Source organism: Prosopis cineraria, unplaced genomic scaffold (genome assembly GCF_029017545.1).
Source record: "Prosopis cineraria cultivar Desert tree isolate PC_DT_omini unplaced genomic scaffold, ASM2901754v1 PC10, whole genome shotgun sequence".
Taxonomy (NCBI): domain Eukaryota; kingdom Viridiplantae; phylum Streptophyta; class Magnoliopsida; order Fabales; family Fabaceae; genus Prosopis; species Prosopis cineraria.
In genome coordinates this window covers 13,288,741-13,314,888 of record NW_026555341.1, presented here as the reverse complement: position 1 = coordinate 13,314,888, position 26,148 = coordinate 13,288,741, and the positions used below count along the sequence as shown (strand labels likewise).

Genomic DNA, 26,148 nt, shown 5'->3' with positions numbered 1-26,148 from the left:
AAATTGTTAATGCAGTTTAGTTCAGTCATTAATTAATTTTATAATAATTAATTTTTTTATGTAGGATTTCAATTTAATTGTTTCTATAAAAAACTATTACTTGGTAAAAGCCTCACAACCTCCATGGCCAACGTATTAACTTATTTTCTTGAAACTTCGTATGCATCATCCCTTCATTATAGGGAATGGATTCTCTGATGAAATCAATGAAATCAGTGAGTTTATTGAAATTTGCCTTGGAGGAGAAAAAAAAAAATTTACACATTTATAAATATCACCTTAGAGAATTTCAACCTTTATTCATAATAACATAGGCATGCATCTAATTTTGTAAAATGCCCCTTTCATATTTTCCTTGTTACACCTCTTGGGACTAGTTCCCACTCATCAAAAACTTTAATATGACATAATGTAAATTGTTTTTTAGATTTTGTTCAACTCACGGAACTCACATTAGTTTAGATGTTTTCATGTCCTGATATTTAAATGATGTAGATGTGACAAGTGAATTTATTAGTTGTTTGGAATACGGCCGTTTTTTAAATATTATATATAAAATCCCAACTTTTGATTTTGAATTATTATGCTAATATAAGTTATGTTGCAAAGAAGCACTCACATAATTCATTTTTTTAATTATCAAATCACTTGGGAAGTTATATTGGACTTTGACTAAGCTAAATTGAGTCAAGTAGGATTATAGAAGTGATGAAACTTTTCTAACATATTTTTAATACAACTACATATTAAGAATTCGAACAAATTTAATACTATATTTTAATTTTGGCCTTGGGATGAAGAAGAAAATGGGATGCCATGAACTAGAAAGACATAGAAACAATTCACCAAAAAAAAGAAAAGAAAGAAAGACATAGAAACAAGGATTTGGGAAATGTTTTACTTATTCTTAACAATTAAAGTAAACCTTTTCATTCCAAATCAAACACAACCTTAGGTGGCCCAACTTTGACTCCACTGCGCATAGCTCATGGGTAAGAGACCTGGCCTACTTAACTTACTAGTGAGACATTAAATCCCAAAATAAAATAAAATAAACAAAACTTGCTAGTTGGACTATCTTCTTTTTCTACTTAACTAATATGTTTACTTGTGTATAATATAAAGAAGGGAGAATTACAGCCAGGGTCTATATAAAAAAAATAATTACTACAATATTATTAACAACTGAACTAAACTACATTGATTACTGTAAGGTTCATTGACAATTGAACTAAACTGATAATTATTAATGAATCTTGCAGTAATTAATTTCTTTATGTAAAACTTTAATATAATTGTCCCTATAAAAAATTATTACTTGGTAGAAGCCTCACAACCTCCATGGCCAAAATATTAACTTATTTTCTAGAAACTTCATATGCATCATCCCTTCATTATAGGGAATGGATTCTCTGATCAAAACAGTGAATTTATTGAAATTTGCCTTTTTAGGAGGAGAAAAAAGATTTTATGTTTTATAAAAAATAAAAAAATTACACAAATTTATAAATATCAACTTAGAGAATTTCAATCCTAGGCATGCATCTAATTTGGTAAAATACCCCTTTCATATTTTCCTTATTACACCTCTAGGGACTAGACTATAGCTAATTCCTTTATTACCCTCATTCCTACTCATCAAAAACTCTAATATGACATAATGTAAATTATTTTTTAGATTTTGTTCAACTCACGGAACTCACATTAGTTTAGATGTATTCATGTCCTGATATTTAAATGATGTATATGTGACAAGTGAATTTATTAGTTGTTTGGAACCCGGCCGTTTTTTAAATATTATATATAAAATCCCAACTTTTGATTTTGAATTCTTATGCTAATATAAGTTATATTACAAGGAAGCACTCACATAATTCATTTTTTTTAATTATCAAATCACTTGGGAAGTTATATTAGACTTTGACTAATCTAAATTAAATCAAGTAGGATTATAGAAGTGACAAAAATTTTCTAACATATTTTTAATACAACCACATATCAAGGATTCGAACAAATTTAATACTATATTCTAATTATGGCCTTGGGGTGAAGAAGAAAATGGGATGCCATGAACTAGAAAGACATAGAAACAAGGATTTGGGAAATGTTTTACTTATTCTTAACAATTAAAGTAAACCTTCTCATTCCAAATCAAACATATTCTGAAGTGGCCGAACTTGGACTCAGCTGCATATAGCTCATGGGTAAGCGACTTGGTCTACTTAACTGACTAGTTGGACATTACCCAAAATAAATAAATATAACTGGCTAGTTGGACCATCTTCTTTTTCTTCTTCTTAATAATAATAAATGAAATTTATATAAAAAATAATAAATGAAATTCACATTTTGATAAAGATATGTAATGAACTGCTGAAAAATTAATACTTATTTGTGTTTCTTTTTCTTATTATTTGCTCAGAATTTGATCATTTTTAAAAATTTTATGTTTATTATATTTATATATATAATTAAATAATTATGTTTTAAGAAATTAATAATGATTATAGGTATTTGTTTTATTATTTGTTGTGAATTTGGAGATTCACATCCATTTATTTAAAATTATAGATTTGAATTTGTCTCTTTTCAAATTGAATTTATATAATTATTTGATGAAATTGTATACAGACTTTTTATTTTTAAAATTTTATATTTCTAATTATAAAAATCGTTAATTATGTAGGTTGGCCGGCATTCTCAACTAATTTAGTTGATAAAAATCCAACTCACAAAAAAGGATTTTCCCCTTAACTCATCTTGAATAACTCATATGAGAACATTTAATATTCAACTGTATTTTGAATAGGATCATTTTTATTACGAGGTCATCCATGTGTTAAAAAAAAAATCATATGGACAAATTGGCTTTACAGTCCCACCTTAAACTCTTAAGGTCATTAATATTATGACTTTTTTTTCAAGCTTTATGTAATTTTTTTGAATTTTTTATTCTTTCTTACAAATTTCAGTGAAGTCTATAGTTTTTCTTACATTTGATCATTCAAAACATATTTCAACAATATTAAATGTTAAAAAATAAATATAATCTTGATGTATTTTAACTCTTAAAGAGATGGGCAATCGAATTAAGCTAATTAGACCAATTCAGTGAACCCAGAAACATATCTCAAATCTTAATCAAAGTCTCATAAATGTCTTTATCCGAAAATCTTATATATGTGGTATGGGCTCGAACTCCAATAGTGATAATCGGGAAGAGAGACTGACAAACAAGTCCTAAATCATTTTATCTCAATAAAATCCCAACAAATTCCAAAATACAAAGTAAATCCCAAAGGACCCCGGCTAGTATTATATACTTTGGAAAAGACTCGAACACCCTTAATTTTCAAATACAGAAATTTGCCATTTATCCTCCTAAATTTGCAACTTAATTTTCTAATTTTATTTATAAACGCAATATTTTAACATGGAATTTTGAAATTGTTAGTAACTAATTATCTCATATTTGCAACTCCATCTAATCAAATGTGCAACTCTCTGTCCTGATTTTATTTACTAACATGTATCTACCAAAAAAATTAGTGGTAACACCTCCTCCTCCATCATTTTCACCATTTACACAGTGGAAAAAGCACGTTCTCCGCCTCATTCCCACTCGCAACGGAGAAAGATCTGATTATTCACAAATGTCATTCACATGTGCAATAAAATAGAGTTGATAATTCAAGCCAGCCTAAATCTGCCCAATAAGTTAGAACCAAACTTAGTTATATAGATTTTTTTTAATTAGGTAAGATACTTTAAATTTGACCATTGAAATTTTTAGCTCTATATATATATAATTGATAATTTTGGTCAAGCTTGACAAATCCACCAGAACTTAGCTGAAAAAAATTTAAAGTCGAGCTTGACTATATGAGTTTTTTAAGAGAATAGGATGCTTTAATCCCGATCTAAATAAGCTTAGTTCAAATTGAGCCTGATCCGAATAAGCCTACTCGCTAGAATTATCAGCCCAATAAGAGGCACCAACACAAGTGAGTGGAAATGAGGTAGAGAACGTGCTTTCTCCACTGTGTAAATGGTGGAAATGGTGGTGGAGGAGGTGGTGGTACCACTTACGTTTTCAGCAGATATATGTTAGTAAATGAAATCAGAACAGAGAGTCGCACATCTAATTAGATGGAGTTGCAAATTTGAGAAAATAAGTTGCAAACAATTTCAAAATTTCATGTTAAAATATTGTGTTTATAAATAAAATTAGAAAATAAAGTTGTAAATCTGGGAGGATAAGTGGCAAATTTCTGTAATCGAAATATTGTATTATAACTATTAAGGGTATTATACTAGCTAAAGACCTTTGGAACTTACTTTGTATTTTAGAATTTTGTTTCTTTTGGGACTTGGTTGTCATCCTCTTCAACTGGGAAACAATGTTCCAACATGATTGAGATCACCCTACCTATACTTTTGCCTTTTGTTTTGATGTTTTTAATATCTTATGTTTCATGTGATTGCAATTTTCGTTGTTTTCTTTTGAGTGATTCATTTTTTTAATTAAATTTTGAATTATATTCACACCATAAATTCATTAAATAAATAATGGTTTCTCTTTCTCACCATAAATAACTGGAAAAGTTAAAATTAATTAATATTTTTAAATTTTTATAATTACTCCCAGTGAAATACATTAAATAGAAAATAACGAGTTATTAGAAAGTTGTTTAATTGGTTGGAAAATACTATATCAATAAATATTAAGGTTGTTTAACAATGATAGAAAAGTAGTTTGAATTTCAAAGAGAGGTATCCATATTTAATACTCAACCATATCTCAAATATAATTGCCTTTAATAGAAGGATGTCTATGAGAGTTAAAAAAATAGAATGATAAAAAAAATCTTATAATAATAAGGAAGGATGAGATGATTAATACATATGTGTTCAAGTATTCATTAATCTTTGAATTTTTTTATCATCATTGTTACTCTCTCACATCTAATTTATCAAATTTTTTTTATTAAAGAAACAAATCCTTTTTAAGACAACTATTTTGATTATGGTAGGAAAATATTATGTAAAAAATGTAATTATAAACAATAAAAATGTGCGGGTTAGCCTTTGGCGGGCTTGACTATGATAGATTAGTGGGTTGGATTTACAAACCTAACTCATATTATCATCTTTATAAAAAAAAAAAACATAAACAGAACATCCGATAAAATTATTAATTTGATTAATAATATATTCAAAGATTTGATTGTTAATATATACAATCACACTATTCAATTTGTATAGTCAATCATATTTAACTCGATAAGGCTGTTTGTTAATAATAATAATAATAATAATCTTCCATCTATATTTATATATAAAATGTTTTTAACTGAATATATGTACTAATAAAAAATTATTATTTGGTTGAAATTACGTTAAATTACAATAATTTTTAAATTTTATCTTCTAATAATGTTAATTAATATTATGGTGGTAATGGCTAACATAATTAATTGACATCTCTTTTTTTTTTAAGACAAGAAAAAAATTATTTAATTACTTAAAAAATATCTTAACATGTTTTATATTTAAAGATAAAATAAATTTTTAAAAAATATCCTATAATTATATACCAGCCAACGCCGTAAAAATTTCATTCCGTGATTGCTTTGATTCTTATGGAACGAGCCATTGAAGTTGCTGTCCTTCAGAAAGCAACTGTAGCCAGGTTTGTAGATAGTGGCATGTCGGGCGATGACTGTGGGAACATGATCAAGAATCTCAAAAAGAAAAGTGATACTTATTTATTTATTTATTTTTTAAAAAATCTCAACTAAAATCAATAATCATGATACATGACAGATAACAGGTAATGCCCTCACAATGAAGGGTGTGGAAAATTACTTGGAGCCTTCGACGCACATTTAGAGTCACATCACCAGAAGATATAGTTTTATTACTTTAATTAGCCTGTGGCAGTTGATGACGTGTATTGTGTCGTCAGAAATCATGCATTGTTTTCTATACTTTCCGACTAATAATTGACTTTAATGCTTCAATAATCCTTTAGAAAAGTTATAATATCTTATAAGAATTTCTATCAATCAAGTAAATATTAATAAATTAATAAGTAAAATTATTATTTTAAAAAGTACCCAATCAATCCTGAATTTTTGGTAAATATAAAATTCTTTTGGGGTCCTTCATTGATATTATTTTCAAATTTTTTTAAAAAAAATTACATTGAAGTCTCATAAAAAGGAATTAATTTTTCACAAGATCAATTAATAACTGAATTAAGGACATTAACAATTAAACTTTACAGTAGTTAATTCTCTTATGTAAAACTTAAGGTGTAATTCTCTCAATCTTTTGCCATCAAAATATTCAAACTTAAATCCTTATTTCTCTTTGGGGGTAGATTGTACTATATCCTATTAATTAAACTTAATACAAAATTAGGATTTTATCATTTTTTTAATTTATATTTGTATTAATTAATATGAGTATTTTGGCCAAAAAAATTAATATGGTTATGAAAAGTATAATCAGACTGAAAACTTCTCCTCACTTCTTAATATAAAAGATTAAGGGGTAAAATGAAAAGACATGTTATTTTTTTATGAAAGTAAGAAAATAAATAATTTTATTGATATGTGAAATATAGTTAAAAGTGTCTTAAATTTTAGATTAAAAAGAGTATTTTGGACATGTTATTTGATAAGTAAGGTAAAAAAAACTTATGAAAATAACTATGAGATGGTAAGTAACATGATCACGGGAAGGCATATATTCAGGCCATTGCCTTACGCCTACAAAAAAAAAAAACATTTTACAGCTTTATACGTATATATGTATACCTTTTTAACAAGCATGATTTAATATATGAGACAAGAAGTGACAAGGCGTTGGATTTTTGGTGAAAATGATAGTGATGAAATCACATATTTATTCTTTTCATTTTGAGAGCCTTAAATCTTAATGTTTTGGAATTTTAGATGAATTAAAGTGATATTGTATCAATTTTAAAACTTAATTTTAAAGTATTCCATAACATTTTATACTAATAATCTTCTTGATTTATTTTTTAGAATTGAAAATAAAAAAATTGTCGACAAGAAAAATTAATACACTTATAAAACATAAACTATATCAAAATATTGTATTATTTTCCAATTGCACATGGGATATCGTGGATAATATTGTTTTTTATTGTTGCTGTTGTCTAGAAAAGTTTTTCAAAATTAAAACTATTTTAGTGCTACTATCTGGTATCAATTATTTTACATGATATAAATTGAATGAATTGAGCATATTATTTAAGAATTATTTGACTGTAAAACTTTGGTAAATGATTTTAAAACTAAAAGGCTATATAAATTTCACGAGGATTAATACGTTACATTATATCAGACCTGTTGGATAATTTTGGATAAGTCTTAAAAAAAATATTTTGCATAGAGCCACAAAAATCCCGGACACAGCCTTCAATCTTCATAGAGAAGCTCAGGGGAAAAATAAACACGGGCGTGTAATATATGAAAAAAAAGTTAGAGAAGACAAAATAATTAAAATAGCTAAAACGGTCAAATATTTTTTAATAAAGAGTACAAATGTAGTTCAGTATAATATTTTTATCAATATATTTTGTCATACAATTAAAATAGCTCCCTAACAGTTATTACATTTTGAGAGTATTTTTTTTTTTTTAATAATAAGATAATATTTCAACTTAAGTTTATTAATAAAAAAAGTTAACAAAAAACCGCTTTGAAGACTTGCGTGGTCTGCTGGCTAGCATGCTTTATTCTGACAGCAAAGTAGGAGTTCGAATAGGCAGATACTAGAAGGGACAAAAAGTAACAAGAAAAATAAAAATAAAAATAAAAATACTCTCAAGTTAATTATAAATTTTGTAAATTATAAGAATTCAATTATAAATTTTTACCTTACATGGATCAAATTAAAAAATTGAATCAAATTACAATCATGTGAAGTGTATATTAATAAGATCACATTATTCATAAAATATAAAAAAAGCAATGCACCTCAAAATATACGAAAAACATGAAGGCCACAGACCACTGTCTAATTTTAATTTGATATAAACATTGTCTCTTTTTATCAAATGGGTTATCCTGAAATAAAATAGTTATTATTAATTTTGAAGTGCATTAATTACCCTTTTTTGATAATATATATTATTTATTATTTATACAACTACTTCACAAATGCAGCGTGTTTTATTTTATTTTATTCTAAAGAGTAAGTAATTTTTCAAAATAAAAAAAAAGATTTATATAATTTACAGATGTGTGACAAGTGATAGAGCCTGATTTACACATAATATTGTTATACATACTTGACATTCTCTATGGCTTGTTTCTCTTCTATACATGCAAGCTTTTATCCTGTAGCAAAGGGGTTGTGGTAGAAGATGTCATGTTCTTGTTCTCCTTCTCCTTCACCATGTTGTCCTCTTGAGCAAGCCCCCACATCACTGAGTAAAATCCAATTCCTATTATACCTGTTCCTATTATGCTGCACCACAAATCAAACTCCAGATCAGTGTTAGATATTATGTTTCTGTTCCCACGCATACCAAGATATTTCTTTAATATAATATTTATCTCCATTCCATTTCATTCCCATAATCCCATTAATTCCATTTTCATAAAAAATATTTACCGTGTGTCAAGTAGGGGCCTTAAGAGTTTGTTTTTGTGTGTACCTTCCCAGATAAAGAGTGTCCCTCAGAAAAATGACTCCCATGCCAATTGCAATGACCATCCCTAAAGGGGTAAACATGGCCACATAAATTGGTCCCTTCTTTCGAGTAGCCCATGCGAACACAACACTTCGGATTGATATCATAAACATTGCCTGCAAATGAACCATCATCAATTGCCATATAAACTATATGCCAGTAAGTGTAATTAAGGTTTGCACCAAATTAAATTTACAGTTCAGATCGATCGAAATACGTAGTTTAATTTCTTCTGCAGTTTGTACTACTTACTGAATAAAATATGGCTACCAATTCCATATCAGGTCTGAGGATCCAAGCTTTTGAAGTTCCCTCTGCAATGAGAGCTATTATGGCAGAAAGAACAACCACAAAACCACAACAAATAGTTGTGAGCATTAACTCTGCGGGGTAGTCCTTGAGAATCCAGACCTGCATGTGTATTTGAAGATGGAAAAATTTCGAGGGACAAAATCGATCATAGTTTCAGAAAGACTATAATTGAACTACCTAGATTGAGCTACATTAATAAAATTAGATTCGATACTTCTTCGTGGCCAAAAAAATTAAAAAAAAGATTCGATACTTCTTCCAGTGGTGCGCAGTGTATTTTTCGTAGTAACTATTTAGTACTTGACATTATGAAATAATTTAAATTTTAAGTATTATCATGTCCTATAATATGGTTAGTTTACTTACACTTAGTACAGTTTCTTCCATACAAATAGTTTTAAAAATCAGAACCTTGTTTAAGAAATATTAAACCCTTTGACTCAATTGAATTACTATTTATAATTACAGCAGCAAAATATTAGAGAGATTCTTCAAGTATTCTCCTTGTATAAATCATTTTTAACTTTATCATCGGAAGTCATGAGAAGTAATTAAATTATTAATGTTGTTTAAAAAGAAAAGACGTTTTTTTCAATTCGCTCTTATTAAATACATCATCTTTAAAAATATTTTCTATTCATATGTAAACTTTTATTCTACTTATAGAAAATTGTAGTAAAATAATTGAAAAAAAATGAATGATTCATCTTTTTAATACAAAGTAACTTGTAAAAAAGACCATTAATTTATTGTAAAAAAATAACTTATGCAAGGACCGATAGACTGATATATATATATATATATATATATGTTTCATCTAACCGTTAAGAATTTTAGAAGATGGAATCTTCTCAGAGAAGGAATATGTTTGAATTAATACCTGGACAACAATTAAGAGAGAGAGACAAAAGCTGGAAATTGAAAGGAGAAAGCCTCCCAATAGCCAATTTGATTTCTGAGAGAGCAAAACCCAACTCATCAGTGGCTTCTCTTGTAGGGGCTGGGGAGTAATTGGAAGACCCTTATACAGGGTCACAATTAATGCTCCTGTGATTGAGACCACTGTTCCAATAGATTTAGCTTGACTGCTTCGTAACTTCAAATCCAGATTTTCCATCCTGAAATCACATATCATGGAGTTCACACCGATTGTCCAGTCCTGTCTTCTGCGGATGAATATAGGGCACTTCTAGTTTCTATAATCTATCAAAAGTCCCAGGACCCAGATTTTTATGCATGAATAATTTGAAGTATTTTGGTAAACAGAATTTGTCATTAATATCTAATAGTAAAGAGTAAGATAAAGATTTTCTTTGGGAGAGGGACAATTAAACACACGCCAAACCCAATGCAACCTTTTCTCATAAGGGAGGAGAACTCACACAAATTCAGCTGAACCAGCAACCTCACTTCTTTTAAAGAGCCGAAGAGGCACTTGATGTCACAGATGCTATTATGGCACTTCTATAGTTTATCTGGCCCGGCTGCCCGATGGCATATGCCCATCCCAACAAGGTAAAAAAAAAAAAATTATGGCCTGAACTAAAGAAAATTTTTTGATTTCTCAAGCCCAATTTTAAAATTTTTTGGACTTCTTCAGACTGCTTTGGTCAGTTTGATCTAAATTATTGGTTCTTAAAAAATACAACAGAGAGAGAGAGAGAGAGGGAATTTGGATGTGGTTGGGCCAAAGTTGAACGTTGGGATGGATTATTATTGAACAATGCATTCTACTCAACTCGTTCGGCCTAGCTCAATGTTTATATAATTGGAAAAATAACACTCTAGGACTGTCGGAGAAAATTTATATTAGTTAAAGACCATTTATTATCAAAACTTTAATAAAAAATAAGTATGAATGAATACTTGTTAATAAAAGACAAACCCAAATTGATAAGTATACATTTAAATTTTGACAATAAGTAATCATTAACTAATATAAATTTCTTTCAAAGGTTCTTGATTGATATTTTTCCCATATAATTATGTGTGTATTGAGGGTAGAGCCAGCAATTTGGGTAGCCCGAGCTCAATTCGAGTCGAAATTATGCAAATAAGCTTAAAGTATCTTATCTAAAAAATTCATATAACTAAACTTGACTCGAACGCTTTTGGGCTTTGGACTTATTTGGACAAGCTCGAATATTCAAGACTTTTAAAAAATATTTTTTATTTTTTGAACTAATTTTAATGAGCTAAACTGGAGAGGTTGTGAACCAGTAACCCAAGATTAACTCAATCAACTTGACAGGTTAGTCTTGGGTTACTTTTATTATTACTATTATCTTTTTTTCCTTTCCTCTTATAAATATTGAACTCTAAATCAAATCTAAATCTCTTAATTAATATTTTTAATGATGTTGTATTTTATTATTATTAGAAACTTATAATTAATATTTGTATAAAACATTATAAGATTTTATGAATGAAATTTTCATTTGCTTTAGAATTAAGGTTTTTTTATTTGAATATTACTGAATTTCATAATTAAATGTAAATATTTTTGTATATTTGAATTAAAATATATTACTTTAATTATAACCGATTTGAGTTCAAGTTCCGATCTGCTTTTGATATCTTGCTTGAGACACTTCAAGTGAAACCAAGAGAGCGAAGGCAATTGCCAAACCCGAAAGAAAGAAAGAGACTAAAAGATAAAGAACCTTCAGTAAAAGATAAAGAAAGGAAACTTAATAGGTTTGCATTTTTTTTCAAAATTAATGTGACATGCACAGCACAAAGTCAAAGCAAGAAAGAACCTGAATCTCGTACTTAAAAAAAAAAAAGAAGAATTAAATGTCACTAAGTTACATAATCTTTTTGCAAAATTTGCATTCTTTAAAATTTCGAAATGTTTTGAAATAAAAAAAAGAGAATAAATAATATTATGCACAATCTTATTTCTTGTGTTATTTATTTATTTTTCTTAGAGATATGTTAACTTCTCGCATTTAAATTGAAGACTTTCCTTACAGTCTCTTCGGTTCATAATCACATGAAACAATAATTCTAGATAATTCTGTGGATTAGAGGTGAGGCTCAAATCAATTGCAATAAGTGATGTTAATTGACAATTCACGTCGAAGTCCAATTTCCACAAGGAAAATGTTAAGTGGGGGCCACCAGCGCCCAAAGATCAACTGGCTGACCATTTTCTTACGGGAGCATATGCATCATGCATCAAGCATTACAAATGGCAAAAGCAGGGTTTCATTGATTCATTCAAGCCACTCAAGTGTCAACCTGTCTTACGGCAGACGATACACGAATTGACGCAAATGAAATAATAAGCTTTTTACAATTGCGTTTAAGAGTGAAACATGCGAAGAACCATAAGCCTAACTATATTTTAAGCTTCGTTTTTACAAGGCTCAACCCTATCTCTCATGTTAAAGGGTTAATTTTCAAAACCTCAACTCTATTTTTTTTAATTTAAAAAATTTAAAAAATATATTTATAATTTTAAAAAAATTATTATGCATAAAATTAAGTTTAGAAAAGAAAATTTAAGTTAATTTACACCACAATAAATATAAAAAGTTAAACATTTAAGTCTAATATTAAATATTAATATCAAATTTAATATCAATAAAAATTAAAATTGGCTAACATTATCAATTATATCTTAATGAATGAATAAAGGAAGAAAAATGAGTTTAGGGTGTCCATTTCTTTTAGTTAGATATTTAATCTTATATTTTTTATATTAAAATTAAAAAAACAATAAAAGAGTGCCCTTTTTATTATTGAGCTTAAACAGATTATCATTTTTTGCTCCAACAAATCGGCTCAACCCGAGCTATTCTTAGGCTTAAAAGAAGTCAACTTACAAGTTTGACCCTAATTGACAAATGTTTAACAAGCATCAAACTACTTGATGAACATTATAAAATCATCTTGTAACTAGTTAGTTGATTCATTTTCAGTGGAGTTCGTTTTCTACTTCTACGGGTATTGACTTTAGTTTTTCTTCATTACACGTATTAGTAGCTTTCTGGCTTTGGATGCTAATTTTCAATTTTAAGACTGATTTTTCAACACTCCCACAGTGCCACTCCAAGAGGTAAAAGTAATAACAATATAATCCTGTACAAAAAATATTTAAAAATACGAAAAATACCACCTCTGTTTTCATATTATAAATGCTTTCAACTAATTAACATCTACTTTGACAAAAAAAAAAAAACACTAATTCACACTACTAAAAAATTATTTGTATTCCTTATACTAAAAATATTGTATATTTTTATTAATTACAATTTACCTTCTTAATATCTTATCTGAATCATCAATTATTAAGAGTGTTTTAGGTTAAAATAACATTAAAAAATCTATTTAATTCCCAAAATGCTTTACATTGGGAAACACAGAATTTTTTTTTTTGACATATAAATTAAAATGTGCGGGACACCTAATTCATGTATATTCTATTTTTCTTCACACAAATGAATACATTCATATTATAAAACACTTTTAACTATTTATTAGAATTAAGAAATGACTATTAACTTATTAAAGCTTAGTTCAGATAGAGGGGAAACTAAGAAAAAAAAAATAAGGGATAAAGAAAGCTAAGAGTAGACATTTTTAAAAATAGTTTACCCTTATTAAAAATGTCTTAAAAAAATCAACTTTATCTTTATTAAAATTAAAAAAAAAGAGCTACGCATTACATGATGACATAAAATTAAATTTATAATGAGATTAAAATTGAATAATGATAATAAATAATTTTAGGTGTGTTTACGTGCCAAAAAAATTTTAGGGTGCCCTGTAATAAATACGGGATGGAGTATAGATGATTCAGTTTGTTAAAGCAAGAGCAGAAGGTGAAGAAGAAAGACCTGGAAACAATGGCGAGGATGAAGGTGAAAGCTGGAAGAAGATCCAGCATAGCCGAGGACAAAGTGGGAGAGCTTAATTGAATACCAGTATACATCAGTGTCTGCACTGCACAGCTACCACAACAACGCAAACAATCAAATTCCCCATTCATATCGCAGTAAACCCTCACCTAGCTAGTATATATCAGATTCAGAACATTTCAGACCCCAAAAACTTTTCAAATACTTATATACCTGAGCAAGCTAACCAGGAAGATTCTGCAGATAATTGACCTTGAGATTGGAGGAGGAGCCACCTTCCTGTTGAAATCGTTAAATCAACAAAAGCAAACAGTCAGTCAAGCAAAAGCTGTGAAAGAAATTAAACTGTGTTGTATCGGATTTGAAACATGTTCAACATTCGTGCAAAATACAACAGAACTTTTTGTTTTAATAATTTGAATAAGAAAAGTCGATTACCACCACGAGTAACTAATACAACCATAGGAAGCCGTTGAAATTCGACAGAAAAAAGAAGACGAGGACTCGAGTACTTAATCGGAAAACACAGCTTAAAATCACACATCATGCTTCTCAGTTAGGTCAAGGAATTGGTCGGAACCTGTGATAAAGGAAGGTAGAAGTAAGAAGAAAACAGAGGGCTAAGGCGTTGGAATACACAACGAACACGAATTTGCTCATGCCATTGGTGGTGGCCGCCTTGACCAGAGTGTTCAAGCCGACTTCCAAGAACTGCGAGGCCACCATCGCCATTGTTATCGCTACGCTCGCCATTTCACTGTGCGATGATTGACAGATTCTTGTCTCCTGGGCAGAGAAATTCGTTGGCTAGCGAGTGGTGGTGACCCGCACTAGTGTCGCTTTGGCTCCACATGATGAATTTATTGCCGAGACGAATCTTTGAGACCTCCAGATTTCTGAAGAAAAAGCTATCAGCGTCGGACAGAAAATGGGGACGTTGCAATCGATGCATTGTGAATTTTCAATATCGGATAGTGCCACCGCCACGTGGTTCGTTACAAGGGGGAGTTATGCTTAAAGCTTAATAACGAAAATGAATTACTCAAAATTAAAAAATCACATCAAGCTGTCTCAATTAAAAATTTATATTAACTTCATTTATAATTAAGAGTATTTTTTAAAAAACCTCATTAATTTTTTTCAAAACCCAAAGTATATTATATTTTTTAATATCTTACCTATGAAAAAATGCATTATATTTTTAACAAAGAAAGTATTATAGATAAGGATTTTATATTTTTACAATTATTGAGAAAGACCGGGTTCCTTCAAAAATAATATATATATATATATATATATATAGATATAATGATTGAGATGTCTATAAGATAAATAATTTACTTTATTTAGTAGTCACATATAAAAAAATTATAGTTAAATATAGGAGATTTAACACTAAGAGAAACACTAAATTTTCATAGAAATATATAGAAAATTTTCAAGGTACTAATTCTTTTATGTATGATTATTAAATTCTCCCTGTCTTCGAATTTCTTATGTATTGGTACCAAATGATATAAATTATTTGTCCAGTGGGCATTTCAGACATCTTTTTTATTTTAAAACAGGAATCATGTAGAATAACTTTAAAAATTTTAAATCCATATTTATAAATAATTTATTATTTTATTTTACCAACAATAATTTATTATTTTCGACTTTAGGCGTAATTCTTCCTAGCTAGTTGGAGATTTTATTTTCTTCTTCCGTTGATTTGTTTTGGCGTGCACTTTCAATTCAAGATGTAAAAGAATCTGCTACACATACAAATCAAATTGCATGAACGAGGAGAAATGAATGATATATTGAAAGAAATTTATGCACTAACATTTTTTTAAAAAAATAAATAATTTAAAATTTGAATTTTACCTTGAGAAAGTATTTGGGAGAATTATATGGAAGGACGAAGAAATAAGAATATTTAACTTAAAATCCCTTAAAAATTGAAATTATAATGAAGGAGCAAAATATTGAATAACGAAGGATTGAATAAAGCACCGATCAACAAAAGAAGAAAATTATTTTATTTTTCCAAACAAAGTAAAAAATTTATAGACTATACAACCAATTGAAATGTAAACGCAACTAAGATCATAATTAAATTAGATTTAAATAAAGCCTAAAAAGAAAGGAAATACTCTGACCCAAAAGAAAAGAGAGAGTAACAAAGAAATTAAAAAATATTAAAATAAAAATTAGAGTGGGGGACCTGGTGTGTGGCTTTCAAAAGTAAGAATCAATAGCAAAAAGCAAAAGAATATTATATCAACGACTTGCGCAAATTTGTGCATGTTCGGTCACTATTTTTTAAGCTATATTTGCACGTGTTTCGTGATAATTTAACCCTAATCATATCACAAATAATAAGTAAGAATTATTTTCTTTTCTTGCATTAATGTACTTTTGTTATTTTATATTAAAGTCAGTAGTTCAAGCGAGTCAAACTTATTCGAGTTAGGTTCAATTTAAATACGACTTAAAGTATTATATCTTCTTAAAAAAACTCATATAATCAAACTCGACCCTAATTTTTTTTGATTGGGTTCGGATTGGTCAATTGGGCTTGACTAAAATTATAAACTTTATAAACATATAGAGCTGAAAATTCTAACAGTTGAGTTTATTTGGATCGGGGTTTGAGCTGGCCTGTTGAACTTGGCCCACATTATTGATTCTTGATTTTCAACATATCTATCCTATGATTAGTGACGGACCCAAAAAACAAATCAATGGGGGCATAATTTATATTTAAAATAAATATTTATATTTCTATGAAAAATAATTATATATAATTATATTTTTTATATAAGTTAATAAAATTAAATATTTAAAACAACACATAAAGATAGAATTAGAATAACATAAAAAACTCTCTTTATATATAGCATCATGTTTTTTAATTTCATTAAATAAAATTTATATTCCCTTACTTAAAAATGTAATTTTTTTAACTAAATCTCATCTCAATAAACTAATTAGTTGTCTTCAAATTAACTATTTAATAAGATATTTTACTTTAAAATAAATATAAAATAATCTATTTATTAGGAGCACTTTTTTAAAAACACATTAATTACACATTAAAACACTAAAAATATCTTATATTTTTTAACTTCCAACACCTATATGCATTTTTTAGTTGTGGGAGTATACCTCTTTTGTATGGTAGAGAATTTTGCACACAAAAACCTCTTCATTTCTTATCATTATTTTTCCTCCAAATAAATTACATGTTTGAGAATTGTTTTCACAAAATTTTTTTCATAAACAATTTTTTCTGACTATTACTTTTCCATCATAAAACTATTACTATTTAAGGTTATATATATATATATTATAGTTTTAGATAATAAATTTTCTAATGGGATAAGTAAAATTTTATAAGAAAATAAATAAAATTCTTTTAAAATGAGAGGGGCAATTAAAATTTTGTTGAGGGGACAATAAAAATATAACCTAAGTCATTTTAAGTAAATTTTTCTTGGGTTGTGAGGGCAATTACCTCCACCATAGCAAACGTGGATCTGTCCCTGCCTATGATTCAACATATCCGTGCATTGAACGGGTCAAAAACCAGTAAAAGAAATTTAAAATAAAAATGACGATGAAGGTACTGTAGCCATGGGATATATGATTCAAATAATTGGTGATTGTAATAATTAAGAATTATAATAATTCAATTACTCGGTGATTCCATGTTTATATATTTTTGGTTGAAGAGAATGGTGCTTCTCGCACCAAAAAGTTGGGCAAATGCTTCTTACAAAAAACAAAAAACAAAAATCAAGCTTTGATTTGGTCTTGTGATATATGTTCTCAAGAGAGATTTAAAAGAACAAAGTAAAATCAAGTGCTTTATATCCGTTTGGTCCACTGGTCCAATCAAATTTTGACACTGGAAAAAATTAAAGCACAAGCAAAATTTCATTAGAGAATGGACCCAATGAAGATAAAGTACTTGACTTTTAGTTTTCTCCTTTTAAAATACACTATTTTGTATGGTCAAAAATGAAGACACAGCATTTTCCATAGCCTGCTCATACTTGAAAAGTGAGCAACATGGAAGACAGCCACCTCTCAGGGTTATTGATCAAAATTTATATCAATTAAAAATTAATTATTATTAAAATTTAAATAGATATTTATTAATTTGAGATAGTCTTTTATTAATAAATATCTATTTAAATTTTAATAATAATTTATTATAAATTAACAGTAGTTTATTCAGACTTATTTATTAACAAATATTTATTCAAGTTTTGATAATAATTAATTCTTAATTGATATAAATTTTAGCCAATGATTATTGATTGCTATTTTTTCAACGAGTTATACTATTTAATTTATGAAATTTTTTATATGACGTTTAGGTAATGTAACAACATGATTTAATATGAATATCTCTGCCAATCTCAAGCCTGTATAAAAAAAGAAGGACTATGTTAAACCCTTAATAATCAATGTAAAACTTTGTCAAACCTCATATAGATATGGAAATAAACATTTTTGTGCTAATGCACTATATGGCTCAAATACAGTAACAAGTAAGTTAGAGTTGTTGCATCGACGTCCGGATGTACTATTAAATGAGTAATGGTTCTCATATTATTTTGGACAAACATGACTAAAGAAGTTAGTTCATATGAGCAAAATCATATTGGGTACTGGGAATGTTGGGACCTTGTTTTGCAAATATATTATCTATGAAGGTTGTGGGAGTTATAATTCATAAAAAAATACACATTTTGTGCCTTTAGGAAACTAAATGGATTGGTGAAAAAGCTAAGGAAATTGCAAGTTTCAAATTTGGGTACACAAGAAAAGTAAACTCATGAAATGAAGGTGGATATCATTATTGATAAGGAGTGAAAAAAGAATGTGATAGACATTAAAAGAATTAAAAATGTAATTATTTTTTTTAAGAATAATTATTGGACATGATACTGTTAATATTATTAATAGTCATCTATTTTAAGTATGGCAGAAGCCCATGTTAAAAATCTTTTTTTAAAAGATTTGAAGGAGTTGATTTAAATCATATCACAAAATAAGAATATCTTTATTATTGGAGGATACTTTAATAATGGTTACGTCAATAAAGAGACAAGTAATTATGTGGGGCTCATATGTGAATCGTTTATACCATATAAATGTTGTATAAAAAATTCACATATTTTAATTAAATTGAAAACAATCATATGAAATACATGAGATTCAGTACATGCGTTTTGTCCATTTAAACATTACCCTTCAAGCTCATTAAAATATTTTCTCATATTAATCTCCCTTTATGCAATGGAAGAAAAAAAGTCAGAGAGCAACAAAAGGTATCATGAGAAGAAAATAATAAAGGGATAATTTCACCAAAGAACTACAAGTGTGACATATTTACAAATCATGTCCAACACAATATGAAATTCCACTGCACAATCTTGTATAAATGAAATAAAATTCTTAAACAAAATGACTAAAACACTTTTTTTTTTTTTCAGTACGTTGCAATTGCAACTAACCATAGTGAATTAATCTTTGAAAAGATTTGTTAATTCTTTAACTTTACTTTATCCATTCTCTTATTGGTTAATTTTTTAACTTTACTTTATCCATTCTCTTATATTGTAAGAGAATGGAGAAGTGAAATTAAGGAATTAAAAAGTGTTTTTAAGACTTAATAATTAGGTTAGCTACAATATACTAAATGTAATAAGTAGGACAATGAAATTAACAAGTAAAGTAAAGCTTTTAATAAGTAACTAGTTGATTTTACAAGTTATAATAACGGTTTAACATGCAAAGTAACAAATTTTACAAGTAAAGTTATAGAGTTAGCAAGTAGCATAAAGAAATATTAAATAAGTATATCTAATGAATTAACAAGTTTTCTTAAGGATTAATACCAAGTTAGCTGCAATTAACATACTGGACATAACAAGTTATACAAGAGGATTAATAAGCAAAGCTTTTAATAAGTAATGTAGGTTAGTTTATGAGTTGTGATAAAATCTTAATGAGTAATGACTTTAACTCATCACATGGACTTTATAAATAAAGTTACGAGGTTAGTAAGTAATATAAAGAAATGAATAAGTGAAGTTAATGAATTAGCAAGTTTTCTTAAAGTGTGGTTCACAAGAATTAGCTGCAACATATTGAAGGAAGGATATTTTAATCATTTTATTTAATAATTTTATTTCAATTTATACCCAAATTTTGCTAGGAGATTTCAGATTGTACTGGGCATGGTTGATAAATATATGTCATATCCATATCTATAGTCCTTTAAATAAATAAATAAATGCTGGAGAGAAATCCGAGAGGTTCTTATAAGGAAAAATGGCAATAATTTTTTTAATTATATAAATAAAAATTTAATTTTTAAAAATGTCATAATATCAATGAAGTCCCTAAGGACCTCTTTATCAATAATTTTTTTTTTAAAAAGATCATTTTACCTAAAAATTTTATTAGTATTATGACATTTCGAAGGATTAAATTATCATTTATATAATTCAAAAGAATTGACTACCCAGCGATTTTGCAATAAAAAAAAAGCTCCTATATTGTGAACTAAGAAAAGTATATTGTTTATAAAATTATAAACAATGCAGCAGCTAGCCCTAAGCACAATTTGTAAGATCTAATTTTTAAATATGGTTATTATCCAATATTAGATAATTTGTTTCAGGAGAAAAATCAAGTATAGCCCGTCATGTAAAATCAAGCGACATGGGAACAATTATTAACATGAAAATTTTATAAACCTGTAAGAAATTATAAGCATACTTTTACAACTTTTAAGACAAAATATCCACACATTGTTTTTATTATAGTCGTAACATTTTTCTTAAAAGGTACTTACTTCATCCTTATATATAAGATATTATTTAAAAATTTATTTTATTTTTAAATATAGAAGGTGTTATGATATTTTTAATTAATTAAATAATTTTTCTGTTATCTTGAAAAATAGAGGAAACCTTAATTGTGTGCTCTATTAACTGTCATGTAATGATATTAATTGTAATATTATTGTGAATAAAGCCAAAAAATATTGTGATTTCATGTACTTTCAATTAAATAATAAATTTTTATTGAAATATAAGTTTTAGTTAAAAATATTTTATATATTAATTATATTTATAATCAATGCGGCTATGTGTAATCAATCAAGAATTTGTTGCTATATGAAAACTCGTTAAATTGGTGTTTAGAATTTCACGTTACTTGCCTTCAACAAGATTTTCAAATCATTGACCTTTCCTGAAGTGTGCAGTACATGCCTTTTTCTTTCTTTTTTTCCTAGCCTTTTATGAACACGCAGTTAAAAAGTAACACTTTAGATAAGGCTTAACTTTAGAAACTCGACATAATAATAAACGGGTCAAATCATGTATCTGCTTTTTTTTTTTTTTTTTCGAGTAGGCCAGTTGGATTAAACTCAAGCCCTACCACAAAGCATGATTATAGGGTTGCTAGGCTATTGGGGTTTGGATGAACTTCAATTTTTTATTATTCATAAATATTTTTTTATTAAAATAATTCTATTTAAAATACAGTTAAATATTAAATATAAACACATTTTTTAATAGACATTTCAATGTTAGTTTATATATTATAAAGAATTAATTTTTTTATAAAACCTAATCATCATTGATTAACTTTATTTTTTTAAAAAAAATGTAGTAAATAGGCTTACAATTATGGCTTCTGGGTGCACAATTGAACTATTTTTCTTGTTAGCTAGGTTGGCTTCCTTTTCTTCCATTTCCTTTTACTTTCTCGACAACTTCTCTCCCTTTTCAATGTTTGCAACTTTCAACTTTCAATCCACTTCGTTTCTTGCATTGTTAGGATTGTAGAAAAATAAGAAGATGCAAGAAAAATCACGAAATTCAAAATTAAAGAGAAGTAAGTGAAGAGAAAAAAAATATAAGATGATATATACAAATTAATGTGAAGAAATCCTCTCAACGTGAGGAATTAATTTTAAACCCAGATGTGCAGAATGGTCACACCATTACTCAAAAAAAAAAAAAATGATTTGGTTCAACTATTTGGTCCATTATGATAATTGACCCAGGTTAGCCTATTTTGACCCAAGCAGTTCTTGAAAATTAAGAGCAAAAATCTAAAACTCGGAGCAGTTCAACCACTTTGACCTATTTTTTAATATATATGTATATAAATATTATTTATTAATTATTATGTAACTAATTTAACCACTAGTCTAACTGATTAAACTATGAGACTTGTGACCCATTGATATTTTTATTTCATTATCTGGTCTGGTTTTTAAAACATTGACATGAGGAATAAAATATTGAGGGAAATGATTAGCATGAATTTCATTTTTAAAATTTCAAGATTATAATGGAAGGTGTCCAATACTGTCATGCCTTGAAAATTTAAACATGACCGACATGGGATATATATACAAACATACATCTCTTAAACCTCGATCAAAGAAACTCTAATTTTATATTTTAGTTCAAATGACATAGGGTTGGGATTTATCGCGATATTATTTTTTTTATTTTATTTTTTTATAAAAGATTTCTAGACTTTTTTTTAAAAAAAAATTCAACAAAACGTCCCCTCTCAATAAATTCCCCCAAAAACAAATCGACAATCATTTTACAAAACAACAACAGTAACAAGGAACTCTGCTCTCACCAGCAGATAACAAAAACAATCAATAAGGATGAGGACCCTAACTACAGCTTATATAGAGCACCTGACACAAGAAGTTACAAAATATAATGCATAAATTTAAATGCACATTAAAATTGATTTGATCTACCATTCTTCGTTTCAATTGAATACAACAGCCCCGTAAGGACCAGCGAAAGTCACAGCATCAATTAACATATCTGAGACCAAAATAATAATTTCCAGTGAATAACGTCCCAACCATTAAATTTTCCACAATTAAAATGAACAAAATATAATAGTTACATAAATTAAAGAGAAAGAAATTCAAAGTACTCAAATTTGTAAGCAAGGAATAAAAGTTCTATATAACTTCAATATTAAAGAACTTTAAATCTACAGCAATAAAGCAACTTAATACTTGATCTTGACATGTCAAAATAATTAAATAAATACATAATTAAAAATAATATCATTTGCTACAAAGAAAGAAAAAAATACAAATATTAGAGTGTGAAATCATCAATTAATTACAAATTCACATTTCTGGAGATTTATCAGAACAATTCACAAATATGGACACAGTCCACGAGGATAAATAACCAAACGCGACTTACGCCATGAAAAAAACGTAGACACATAATCCACGAGGGTAAGTAACCAAACGCAGCCAAAGCTACGAAACAAATGTGGACACACAATCCACGAGGGTAATGCTAACCAAACGCGGCTTAAAGCGACGAAACAAACGTGAGTACGATGCTCACGAATAACCATCCCTCCGTTCCACGTGCGTTGGCCATCACACAGGGCTAGCACTTCCTATACATACCCTGCTAGCTAGGTGTACCATGGCGCGCTAAAGGCTAACGGAACTGCTGTTAGCAACCAGTGTTTTGTATAAAGTCTCTTTAAAATTCATTTTTCAAACATGCGAGAAAATCATCACTTTCAAAATAAACTTTTCTCTTCTCAATATCAAACTCGCATGAACTGTTTAAAATATCAATCCTTTAAAGTATGAAGATTCACAACTAATGTTCTATAACAACATCCACCATTTCAATGATTGTCTTTATTGAATAAAAGAACACTAGAATTTATAAAAGCATTTCTGCCAATCTTATAAGTATAAATCATGATAACTTCAAGAGCTAAAGAAATTTAATCAACAATATTACTCAATGCTAGAGTGGCATGTATTAATGACGGTAAATTATTGAAAATAATAGTTGATAAAAGAAAATTTTCAAATATATAAATTGATTGGGACGTTATCCACTTACCTGATAAGCTCTCAAAATAACGTTTTGTTCCATCTAATCACATCTCAATAGTCTTTTTAGCTACATTATTGCCTAGATAAGAGGAACAAACAACTTTCTTAATAACGACTCTACTCTATATATATTGCCAACATATATTCATCAACCCAAACTACTTAAATCATTTGAGGTTGCATTTCAACTACACAATAGATACTTTTCCATTCAAAAGTATACGACGACAAACTTTTTAAAGGAAAAAGAAAAAGAAAAAAATAACTTAACCCTTCTAAATTTTCAACATAGAAATCGAACAACTTAAATCTAAATCCCAGTCATTAATATAGTGAATATACTCAATTGCTCCATCCCAATCAATTCCTCTTTTACATAATTGGGCAACATTTTATGTGTGTTAAGGTTCATTTATATTACAAAGCTCCTTTCTCTTCAAATCTCTTCTCAATAATTTTCATCAAATAATATATATATATATATATACAACCAATATCACTACCATCTTAAATTTCAATATAAAAATTTAACAAACTAATTCAAATCTTAGTTCTCTGATACAATGACTGCTTGATTTCTCCATTTCAATTCTTACAAGCAATTTGACAAATACCGTGTAACATCAAATATGTAACTATAAAATCAAACTTCTTATAGAAAGTAGACCACTTCTATTACAACTTGTTCAACATTATCAAACATTTTTCCAAGCACCTTGTGCGCATTAAGAATTAAACCATGCAAACTATCCCTTACTTTTAAATCTCTTTCCCAAAACTCTTCCAACATCTATATAGATTTCCTATTATTCCCAAATTCATATCTTAAAAATTATCAATCCCATTTTAGAAAGGAATATCATTCCACCATCTTCATACATAATCAGCACTTTTAAATAGGATACATAAAATTTCAAATTTCAGCAATTCAACCCAATCACACACAAACATAACCAGGCGAGAGATTAGAAGAAAAAAGTGAGGTTCACTCACCAACAGAGCCTATGACACCTGAAGAGGGAGAAGGTCGAAGTTTTTCTTCTCTCTGTTTTTTTTTCCAGTCACATGAGCACGCATCAACGCCAAAAACAGGGGAGAAGTGATCGACGGTGTTCACAGGGAAGAATCAAGTAGACCGACGCTGATGAAACAAGGGAATAGGAAGAAATCAATCCCAACGCATCTATGCAGCTACACAGACGAAAAGGGCAGAAGAGACTTCGAATATGAGAAGCAAAGGAAGACAAAGAAATATTGACCTTGACAGAGCAACAGCAGACACAGCTCTCCAAACACCCATGGCGCCAGCGACATTGAGATCAGTGGAGGAAGAAGGAAGATGACGGAAATGGCAGAGGCATTTTAGGTCCGATGCCAGAACTTCTCTCTCTGCCTCTAGCAAGTTCGATGGATCAGAGAAGGGTAAAGAGAGAGGAAAAATCTGACAGCACGGAGGGCATAACTGTAATTTTAGGAGGTTAAAACAAAAATAAAACTGCCCTTTTATGACAGCAGGATTCGAACTCAGGACGCATCAGGTGATAGATTGGCTTAAATTTCACTAGACCAACATTTGCTTTCAGTAAAATTATCCCCAAAATATATAAAATATCATTAAAATAAATTACCATCATTTTCAATTTTAATTAAATTTTTGGATCATTACCATATGTTTGAATGCCTTAAATAAATTTAAATTTATTATTTACCTAAAACTTTAGGTCATTACAAATACATTATTTTAAAATATCAAAAGAAAAAATTACACCACATATAAATTTAAAATACCAAATACTCATGAGAAATAGTTTAGAAGGAAAATACCCTTTAATCCATTAAAATAAAATAAATTACAAGAAACTAATTTAAAATTGAGAGAAACAATAACGGCTTACAGATTAATTTTTCAAAACTTAAATCATGACTCAAGTTTCAGATACTTGGCTTTGCTCCAAATTTTTGAAGCAATGATGATTTTTTTTTTCCACCTTTCTTCTCTTCTTTTCTGCTTGTTCTTGTTTAGGATTTTGTGTTTGAGAATGGTTGAAGTTATACCTAAACTTGAGGTTTGAATCTCAGTTATGTTTAAAAATCTTGATTGGAAGCTTTCAAAAGCTATGAGTTATGATTTGTCAATCCGTTTGACTTTGTTAACAAACAAAAATAGTTCAGCGAAGCTCCACAGGGCGAGAAGCCCTTAACCTATCCTGAATTTGAATATATTTAATTAATAAAATTATACGAACCCTCTGCATGCCAAGTGAAATAAATATATTTAATTAATAAAATATCAAATATATAAGTAATAAAAT

At 28.2% G+C, this 26,148-nt stretch overlaps 1 protein-coding gene and 1 long non-coding RNA gene across 2 annotated transcripts; both read right to left on the bottom strand.

The window, feature by feature from the left end:
• Window positions 1–8,188: 8,188 nt before the first annotated feature.
• LOC129321715 (WAT1-related protein At3g28050-like) lies at window positions 8,189–14,814 on the bottom strand. The gene is made up of 7 exons (XM_054967603.1): window positions 14,489–14,814; window positions 14,122–14,187; window positions 13,888–14,001; window positions 9,924–10,161; window positions 8,984–9,142; window positions 8,696–8,847; window positions 8,189–8,505 (listed from the first exon to the last, which is right to left on the bottom strand). The coding sequence occupies exons 1-7, from the start codon at window positions 14,659–14,661 to the stop codon at window positions 8,355–8,357; spliced, it is 1,053 nt and encodes a 350-aa protein (XP_054823578.1). The 5' UTR covers window positions 14,662–14,814; the 3' UTR covers window positions 8,189–8,354.
• Window positions 14,815–22,521: 7,707 nt separating this feature from the next.
• On the bottom strand, window positions 22,522–25,246 carry LOC129284611 (uncharacterized). The gene is made up of 3 exons (XR_008586891.1): window positions 25,096–25,246; window positions 24,830–24,977; window positions 22,522–22,778 (listed from the first exon to the last, which is right to left on the bottom strand). It is a non-coding gene; the product is annotated as an uncharacterized LOC129284611 (long non-coding RNA).
• Window positions 25,247–26,148: the final 902 nt, after the last annotated feature.